At 38.7% G+C, this 10,000-nt stretch overlaps 1 protein-coding gene across 1 annotated transcript in view; it reads right to left on the reverse strand.

Moving 5' to 3' along the window:
* LOC138027895 (DNA polymerase alpha subunit B-like) overlaps positions 1-10,000 on the reverse strand; it is a 36,997-nt gene that overhangs the window by 694 nt on the left and 26,303 nt on the right. Inside the window, exons 10-17 of the mRNA XM_068875515.1 lie at positions 7,180-7,246; positions 6,677-6,795; positions 5,943-5,981; positions 2,512-2,585; positions 1,851-1,959; positions 1,290-1,396; positions 652-711; positions 202-328 (exon numbers count right to left, since the gene is read on the reverse strand). Coding sequence (XP_068731616.1) covers positions 202-328; positions 652-711; positions 1,290-1,396; positions 1,851-1,959; positions 2,512-2,585; positions 5,943-5,981; positions 6,677-6,795; positions 7,180-7,246 — 702 coding nt within the window. The remainder of the gene's footprint in view (positions 1-201; positions 329-651; positions 712-1,289; positions 1,397-1,850; positions 1,960-2,511; positions 2,586-5,942; positions 5,982-6,676; positions 6,796-7,179; positions 7,247-10,000) is intronic.

Consider the following 10,000-nt stretch of genomic DNA (forward strand, 5'->3'; position numbering starts at 1 on the left):
TAGCACATTTTTTTTATTTCAGTTACGTCTCCTCGGGTAAAGCAGTGCAGCATTAAACGGGTAACAAATAAAAGATTGACCATTTAGTCAACGGCTGTTCAGTGATATCAGCAGGTATCAAAACAACTCAAAGTGGACCACAAAGGGCATAAACATGTTTCCATTTTTCCCCAAGATTTTTTCGAACAAAACAATACTTACCTTGGCGAAGTATCGAAGATCTGATGGAAGAATCAAGATGTCAGGATTGCAAGGAAGCAATGCATATTTTTCAAACTGTTCGTAGTCCAAGTTGACGTCCTCAGCAGGAGGATGAAGTGGGTAATAGCTGTAAGGCGGAAAAAAATGTACTTTGATGTTACATGGAGATATCAATACCTCTATGTAAACACAAGTCTGTAACAGTAACTGCATTCTTCAGTGCTGCATTCTTCTATACAGCTATTTTTCCCTAGAGCTATAAGGATCTGGAATTTACTATCAGCTGACGCTGTGCAAGAGAAACGATTACCGCTGTAGTGTAGACTGAATTTCTTTTCTTTTCGGTTTAATCTTATTTATTACTTGACTGATTGCAGCAGATGTTGTAGTTTTTATGTCCTCTTTGTATTAAGAATTAAGAACAGACTGAAGACTGAAGACTAAAGTTACCTGTGCTGATAAAGAATGTGTTTAACAAGACGACCAAGTCTGTCTGATGAACCAGGTGGACTACAATAAAAAATATATGAAATAAAATTTTAAAAGTTCCACAACCAAGAAAGGGTTCTGACGAGCACCCAAACCAAAAGAAAACCCTGGTTTTGTCAATTGATTCAGTGCTCCACAGTTCTTTAACCAAACTAGTCCCTGAACTGTTCATTTGAAGCACTCTACGTCACGTCATCCTAGCGCCAAATATGTCAATAATTACAGCTGAAATACGAAATTTGTCTAGGATGAACATAGGTCCGGGACACCCTAGCAAAGGCATCTTCCAGGCAGACAGACCAGACAGATCAGACTTCCAGGATGCACTAAAGCAAATTGCAAGTCTAGACCCACGTGTCTCATCCCAGTCTGTATTGTGGGCAAACTCAACAAACACACTACAATAATATTAGTGTTTTCCTAAGTTCATTCCTACGGGAGTTATGGGCTTCACATGGTTGTCCACTTGTTACACCAGACAAATGAAAAGAGAGCGGTACTTCTTCTGAACAGCTAGGTTACCTTTTAAAAAAAACAAATGCAATCAAGAGAAGGGCAGAGAAAGTATGGCTGATATTTGAAAGGAAATGCACTCTTACCAGACTGTCTCTTCACTACCCAAATGTAATAATATATCCGTGGAGGTAAGCCCTATGGTCACACCATTTACAACAATGGTGCAAGGATCTGACACAAAATGGATTCTCTACAAAAGACCAAAACAGTCGTAACATAAATTCATGTGAATATGACTTCTCTCTTGCTCAAATAAAAGGAAAGGCAATTGGGGAAAAATAAGTATTTCCTTTATCAAGATAGAAAGGTATGTTATGGCAGCAAAGAGATCATTTAAATTCTTGTTTATTTTCCCTACTGTTATACAGATTACAAAAGTGTAAAAAGCACTTTACGTTGAAGGCGCTTTCAAAGACTGGGTTTCCTCAACTTATTTCAAGTATACATTACAAGTATAATACAAAGTCAAGACAGAATAAATAAAATCTTTCACCCTTGAATCCAAGGACGCAGCCTGACATTCACAATGCATTTCTGATCAGCTTGTTGCACTTGTTTCATGCATTTCAGCAATGTAAAATCTAACAAAAATAATACGTGAAAACCAACAGCACCATGTGTCACTGTCATTCGCAGTAACTTACCTCTGGTAGTTCTCCCAGATTTACTTTCGTACTAAATGGTGGCTGTGGATAAACAAAATCATGATGTACATCCCGATGTGATGGCACAAACACCACTGTACTGGATAGCCTGAAGACATACATGTAAACAAACATCAGACCTACAGTAAGTGAGTGAGTGAGTGTATAGTATCCACACTAACTTAGTCTCCTAACTCCAAGATATGTGTAAGTAATAGCACATGGAGTTTTGATTTAATCCATAAATTTTTAAATGATTGTGCTTAGAATTTGGGAAAGAAAAAGTTGTTGTTGTTGTTTTTTTTTTTTTTGTTTCAGAACAGCAAGTTAAGATCGGCTGCTTCTTTTTGCTCCAAGGTGTTTCAGAGGTTTTAATAGCCAGAGATCGACTTCAAGCGAAGCCAGGCAGGAATGATATGACTTATTAAGCCGGCAACAATGATTCTTTTTGCAAAATCCTTGCACATTCCTCAAGTTTACAACCAGTCTGTTCATGTCCTACACAAGCCTTTTTATTCAACACATTACCTCAAAATGCTGCAAGGCTATCGTCATATTCATGCATATTTCAAGAGCTTGGGAAGTGGTTAATTACAGCAGGGCTAAGGCTTTGGACACATCAAACTGTAACTATTCTAGAGAAAAACCAAATTCTTCATACTTCTCTGTAGCTTTTACAATCTCCTGAACTTGTTTTTCAAACAAATCTTCAAATGGTTCTTCCAGATCACCATTCTGAAAGAATGCATGGATGTTAGTTGACTCTGATGGTCATTTAAGGACGTTCGCGCCAATTGTTTGTGCGCAACTTTTATTGCGCTGGTATGCGCAACTTTTATTGCGCAGGTAACGCGACTGTAATATGTCACGCGATGTCACGCACTACTTACATGTAGCACCAGTTAAGATCTTTTAGCAACAAAAACGGCCGGGGAAAAATTTCCAAGCCAGCAAAAGAATGGCACATTTATTTCCCCTTTATTGTGAAACCTTAAACAGAAAGGAGCGGGAGGCAGGAGAAAGTCTGGAAAAGCTAGCTAATCGAGTAGTGGCTGAAAGTTTTGAAAATTCGAGGAAGGTTCGTTTTAGTTGCCGATGTTGCGTAAACTTAATGGGGTTGTTTTTTTTAATGTTTTTATTACGCTACGAGCTTCTTAGTTGAAAATAAATGCATGTTTTTGAAGTTCTTTTCCTTTACTTTCATGAAAATAGAGCAGCATTATATTGTCTTGATCCTCATCCACTTAAATATTGCGGACCTACGAGGAAACAGCCAAATAATATATTTCACAAAACCTACACTCTAGAAGGTGAGCATCACGGCTATGGAGAGGCATGATACAAAATACTAACCAAATAAAGATAACGCCTGCTTGAAACTTTGTTGCTATGCTCAATAAATTTTCTTTTTACAAAAACCTTTCATCGATCGATCCTGTCTTGGGTTCCAGTCCTTCCCCAACAGGTCACGCAAAAACGTGACAAACGAAATTTTCCAAGGGCTTCGCAACATCACATCAATTTTACTCGTTTAGAACATCGGTGAACCCGATTTTTTATAACATGAATCACTTACTCTTCTTACAATCTACAAAATATGATGAAATGAAAAAAATCAATGTAAGAAGTTATCTTTTTTTTTTTATAACGGGTAGCGCTTGCGAAAACGCTCGTTGAGGGTTAACTCTACTGTTTACGACATCCCTAGCGGCATGCAGTTATCTAAAAAAACTACCTCCTATTTTTCTATGCACATAAAACGTAGCTCTAACATATTATTTGTATGATTTTCGACGGATGAGTAGATGAGGCTACATCTCATTATGATGATCCATCTATCGAAACTAGGGCATTTTTCCTTTGCCGTTTTCCCCGGAACAAACTCGGTGACCCCCCACTTTTTTAAAATTTATGGAATAAGCAGTTTATGACCTAGCTTTAGGCGAAATGAAAAAAATTTGAACATTAAACTAGAGAGGGCCATGGTTCTTTTCCTGAGATGGTATCTCAAACTGCTGATGGTCCATGCACTCACTAGGTAAGCTATGAGAAAATTGATGGACAATTTTGTTACCTTTACAGCATAGACCAATTCGGCTAACTCAATGTTGTACCCAATTCAAATCCTCTGGGAATAAAACGTTTTGTTCCAAGAATTTCCATATCATTTAAATGTGAATGCTTCATTGTCATGCAAATTCAACACACAAAGAATCTTAACCCCGAGAGATTTGAATTGGGTACAACATTGAGTTAGCCGAATTGGTCTATTTCTGTATGATGCAGAGGATTTGTCAACTTTGTTTTGCCATATTGCACATTCTTATTTTATCAACCTATGGTTCTCCGAAAACTATTATTTTTATGGCTTAGTTCAGTGCTCGAAATTATAAAGAATCCAGGTTGTCCCTGTTTCAAAAGCCGGGCAACTAAACCCGTAAATCTGGTTGCTACGATGAATGCTTGGTCGCCCATTGGGAAACCCTGCACGCGGTGTTGAGATGCAATCGCATGGTGTTAGAGCTTGAGTATCCCATACACTCTTTTTTTTTATACAAGAACGTCTAATTTTGGAAATAAGGCTGAACGTTCTTATAATTATATTTTTGCGAAGTGAGGCTGAAAACATTCTTATTTTTTTCCCTGATGACTTTGATGGTGCAGTGCGGCCCAGTGGTTAGGGTGCTTGCCTTGAGATCCGGAGATCCCGGGTTCAAGACCCGCTCTGACCACTCGCTGAATTTGTTCCTGGTAGTCCCTGGTTCAACTTCCCAGCTGCACTTGTAAATAGCCAACTGGTTTGCCTCCGGCCAGTTGGGATTCTTAACAGTTGTTGTTGTTGTGTTCTGTTGTTTCGTTGATTGTTTCAGATTGGCCCTGAAAAGCCCCTATGGGGAGTGGTCAGTTAAGTATGTATGTATGTATGGTGTTATTTTGGAACGATTATAAAAAAGAAGTGCTCATTATTACAAACTTGAATGTATATCATGCAATAAGAAAACGATAGCTATGTTAAACAAAATGTGCCCGTTAAGTGCCCCTGTGATAAAAAAAAAAATCACTTCCTTTTTTTTTCAGATTCTGAAAGTGTGTTTGCTTAGTCACCGTTTACTTTGCGTGTAAGTTTTGGATTTCATAGTCCGCCATTGCTCGCGTTCAAAACTGACCGATTGGAGCTCAGAGGGTTGGATCCAAGGAAAAGTGACATCAAAGGCTTGCTAGCTTAAAATTTTAGAGTGTGAGTGCAGCTTATTATATATGCAAAACGGGAGTTTAAAAGTCTGAAAGCCCCAAACTCTCGTGCTGCATATTAATTCTGGGGCATAGACACGCATTGCATTCTTAAACTAGTACGCCTTTGACGTCATTTTCTCCTCAATCCAGCTCTCTCAAGATCTTAAAGTTAGTAATGGGGGACCATTAAATTGGAAAATTCCAGTTAAAATTAACAGGTGTCTTTTTGAAATTAAGGCTTAAAACTTACTTTTATGTTATGCTTTTATTTCAAATACAAATGAGCAAAATAAAAACGTTCTTAATGGCCTCTCAACCTGAGGAATGTTCTTACTACGTTCTTAAAATTTTGGTTAATCTCAGCCTCACCGTTTTTCTGAAAAAGGATCTTATAAACAAGGAAAGTGTACTTCTAAGTGTGCGCCAGTAGTTTTTTGGTGGAAGTATGGGTTTACGTTATCTCCATTGCCATTTACATCACAGTACATGTGAATTTGACAAATTTTTGTAAAAGCCACAGATATTCAAAACAGGGGAAAATGCTCAACTGCAGCAAATTAATTAATTAATGTTAACTTCACACTACTATCAGACATTGACACTAGATAACCATTGAGTGAGTCGGGTGCTGCTTATGGAATACATTTTTTACTTTTGACTGGGTTGTCCATTGTTTTTTTCTTTGGGCAACCAACCCTTTCATTTTACCAAAAACTAGTCACCCGGCAAACTTTTTGGTCATCTTGGACGATCTCTAATTTCGAGCACAGTTAGTTTCAGTAGGCAGCTACACTTTATTCATGCAGCCTTACTAAGAATATCCCCACTACAGAAAGATGTGAATAAGTCAGAGCTTACCACAATTTGATCATGTTTAGAATCAACAAAGGGTCCCAACTAGGAGGCAAAATAAGAGAACAAAAATTATGTTGAAAAAGAACTATTTACAACACCAAAACTTTAAAAGTAAAAACCCAAACGTTTGTCCGCTAAACCCTTATTTTACTACGAAAATCACTGATCTGTGGAATGGGCCTAAATTACGAAGTCACTGCCCTGCCTACTTTTGCTTGTAAATAGTTCAAATTCTTGAGATGTGTTGTGTTCGACGTTACTTTTCAGGCCAGGGAACCTTTCATGAACTCAAAGTAACAACGAGTCCAATAAATTGATTGCACTTGCAACCTCTTCGCTGGACAAAACCATTTCTATCCATTTCCCCAGGGACTCATGAGTTTGAAAAACATACCTTTCCATTGTTGTGGTTGTTCCAGTACACCTTGACAGCGAAAGCTGGCTACTACTCACACCATGAAAAGGGAATTTCGTCCAAATTGTTTAACTGAAGTGGGCGGGGCAGTCACTCAATAATTTAGGCCCATTCCACAGATCAGTGGTCTTCGTGGTATATCTTTTAGGTAATTCCGGATGGGAAAGGTTTTGCGATATATTACTTGATTTGTCTATTCAAACTAGACTTCAGTTGTTCGATTATTAGGGCTTCAAGGATTCTGCACTTATATAAAAGGCGACAAATTGTTATTAGTGGCAGTTCACTGCAAGAATCACATGTCTGGATACATCTGACTCACTAAAATAAGGAGATCTGGTTTATCATTTTCAACTGTCTTCATCAGGTCAGCTAGAGGTTCATAAAGCAGGCTGTCTGACGTTGTGAACGGACCAGCAGCCACCATCATCAAGAATGGTTCTAAAGGCAAAAAGCTATTGGTTAATGAAATGATTTGAAATTTGTACTCAACTGACTACTCATGCACTCAAGGGCTTTTTAGCAACAATGAAAACAATAACATAGCAATTTATGGAACAAAAACAAAGTTACAACTCCCATCAGTGTGGCAGGTGCCAGACCAAAGCCGTGTTGTTGGAAACCAGGATAATTCATATCTTTTGTTGTTAGTGCAACAACAATCTATATAGGATGTCATGTAATTTACACCAAGTTAGCCTACATGAGTAGAAAATTAGCTCTACTTCTGCCCTAAAAGCCCATTCATTTGATCCTGCAACCATTCCATTTGATTTGGGATCTCTGTATGCCTTACATTTTAATTTTTGTAAGACAGATTATTACCTGACACTTGGCTTAACGCCTTGACAGGATTAGGTTCCAGTGACGACCAGAAAGGAAGCTGCATTCCCTTAGGAAGACAAAGAAAACTTTAGTACTAATCACTATAGGAGGCGGTGTAGCCCAGTGGTAAGGGCACTTGCCTTGAGATATGGAGTTCCCAGGTTCAAGATCCATTCTTACCACTCATTGAATTTGAACCTGGTAGTCCCTGGTTCCACTTGTCAGCTGCACTTGTAAGTAGCCAACTGGTTTGCCTCCGGCCAGTTTGAATCCTGAGCAGTTGTTGTTGTTGTTGTTGTTGTGTTCTGTCATTTCATTGACTATTTCATAATGGCCCAGATAAGCTCCTATGAGGAGTGGTCAATTAAGCATGCATTGCATTGTATTGTATTACTATTGTAATGCCTTCTTGTTATCATTCCACAAATATGGCTTCTTGTTTAGTAATCAGACCTGCCACCGCTTGGACATAATTATAATAACCCTTTTCTGGCAAATGGTTTGAACCCAGGAGTAATAAAAAATATCACAACTTGATGAGATGAGATTGTGTGGGTTAGAGAGTCCTGAGAAGGACTATTGTTGGTGACATTTGACTGATATTTCAACAATATGAGTCAATCATACTCATTCTCAAGTGATTGTGTAACACTGGGTTATGCGAGTGCTCTGATCTTTGACTTGATTGACGACGGGGCTGCCTCTTATGAGTAAACTGTGTCCCTGGCCACAAGTCCTGATTTACTCGTCAGCAAGTGCCGTAAGTTTAACTGTCGTTTTCACACTAGCCAGGTTGTTATCCCTACAAATATTTGGAGGTGGATTTACAAGTTTCACGAAGCCTGCTGTCTCAGCTCAGCTAAGCTGGGGAGCATTTAGTGGTTTCAGGGTTTCGTCCATCTCCTATTCCATGAGTCAGATGCGTTTATTTACCGATTGGATTCGGTTTGTGGAAAAAACTGTGCTGGATTTGGGTCAATTGGGCCAAGATGGCACCTTTCTGTTTTCCTTGTATGGAAGGTGACGAGGAACATATTTTTCTGAAACTCTGTGTCAGTATTAAGGACAACTACGAAAAGCCATGTGGTAAGTTTTATCGATTTCCATTTGCAATTTCTTACAAATTTCTAGACTTGAACTTCGCTCCAAATGTGTCCTGTATTTTCCCATATAAACCCTACTCATTTTGTGTTCAGCCATTTTTGTTTTCAAATTCCTACCGGTCTCACCAATGCAGCTCTAACCTACACGTAGTAGTTACAACATAAGATCTTATAAACTGCTCTCAGACTGTTGCTGGGTTTGCATTTGCATGTCTTTCACATTGCACTGGCATTGTAGAGGTCTTGGGTTCGAATTTCTTTGGAGCCACCTGAACTAATAGATTTAGCTAAGCCTTAAAGAGGAGCTCCCATGTTATTTACCATATTTACTCCTGTATAATACTCACTTTTTCCTGAGATTTATTGTTCAAAAATTGCACTGCGCATTATACACGGAACCTTCTGTTTGTAATCTTTACCCTTATTTGCATACGCGTGTGGAAAAGACAATAAACTAGACTTTAACAATGAAATGATATATGAAATGGATCATATATAGAGAGTTTGGTATTGTGGAAAGCAACATCCGTCTTGAGCAAAAAAGCAAGGAAAACCTTCAGCAAATGCCTCGACTGAAACGTGCAGATCGTGGAAGGAAAGCCGTGTGGCCTTGTCTCGAGCAAGATTTAATGGCCTAGCCTGTTCCAGGATCCCAGATAGTAGGGAAAGAGAAAAAAATGCATGCAAAAAATGAGTGGGGGCTTGGGTCAATGCGAGGCCAAGCCCCCACTCGCTTTTCCCTATTGTCAAGACAAATAACCAATCATAGTTAGTCACGATCGATTTAACAGAATATCACTACCACTATAAAAAGAAAATTGTCCAAAGCATCTTTATTCCGATTGATGTAACTTATGAGCAATGGCGACAGTAGGCATGAAACGACAAAGTTACACCACAGAAGAAAAGTTAAGGATTAAACAATTGTCAGAACATGGAAATCGAGCAGCCCAGCGAGAGTTTGGTATTGTGGAAAGCAACATCCATCTTCGGCGAAAAAGCAAGGAAAACCTTCAGCAAACGCCTCGACTGAAATGTGCAGATCGTGGAAGGAAAGCCGTGTGGCCTTGTCTCAAGTATGGCACGCCGATTGCAGCAATATTCAATAATTTGATATACATTCAATTCAGTATTTATATTTATGTAATTTTTTTTTATTTTTTCAATTTAATATCTATATTTATATCATATTTTAAAATCCATTTAATTTAATATTTCTATATTTATCTAATTTAATCGGTCTATATCCATTTAATTTAATCCCTAAAAATTCATTCAATTCAATCCGTCAAAATGTTCATTTAATCTCGGGGACTGGGTCAAGCCATGGGAGTAGAAAGATAAGGGCCTGGGAAGGATTGTGTTTCATGTGCGTTCGTTCATTCGCCATTGCGTACAGTACAAACAGGCGATGAATGACAAAGTATCTGAAGCTGCAGGCCTTTTAAGGCGAGCCTCGGATATGTTGCTTTCAGTGGATTCTTCATCTACAACGCTCCACAGCGTCGCCGAGAGCGTTACTAGAGCAAGAAACTTGATGGACAGGAGTCGCCAAGGAGAAACTTTTAGAAGACTTGGTTCTAACGAGAGACTAGGGTCTCAGATTCCTCGAGGAGGAACAAAAGGTAAACCGAAGCGAGATGTGCAAACTAAAAGCATCAAAGAAAAACCTTTCGAGTTTGCTCTTCTAAACTTCAAGGAAGATGACAGTCAGAAGA

Source organism: Montipora capricornis, chromosome 12 (genome assembly GCF_036669925.1).
Source record: "Montipora capricornis isolate CH-2021 chromosome 12, ASM3666992v2, whole genome shotgun sequence".
Taxonomy (NCBI): Eukaryota; Metazoa; Cnidaria; class Anthozoa; order Scleractinia; family Acroporidae; genus Montipora; species Montipora capricornis.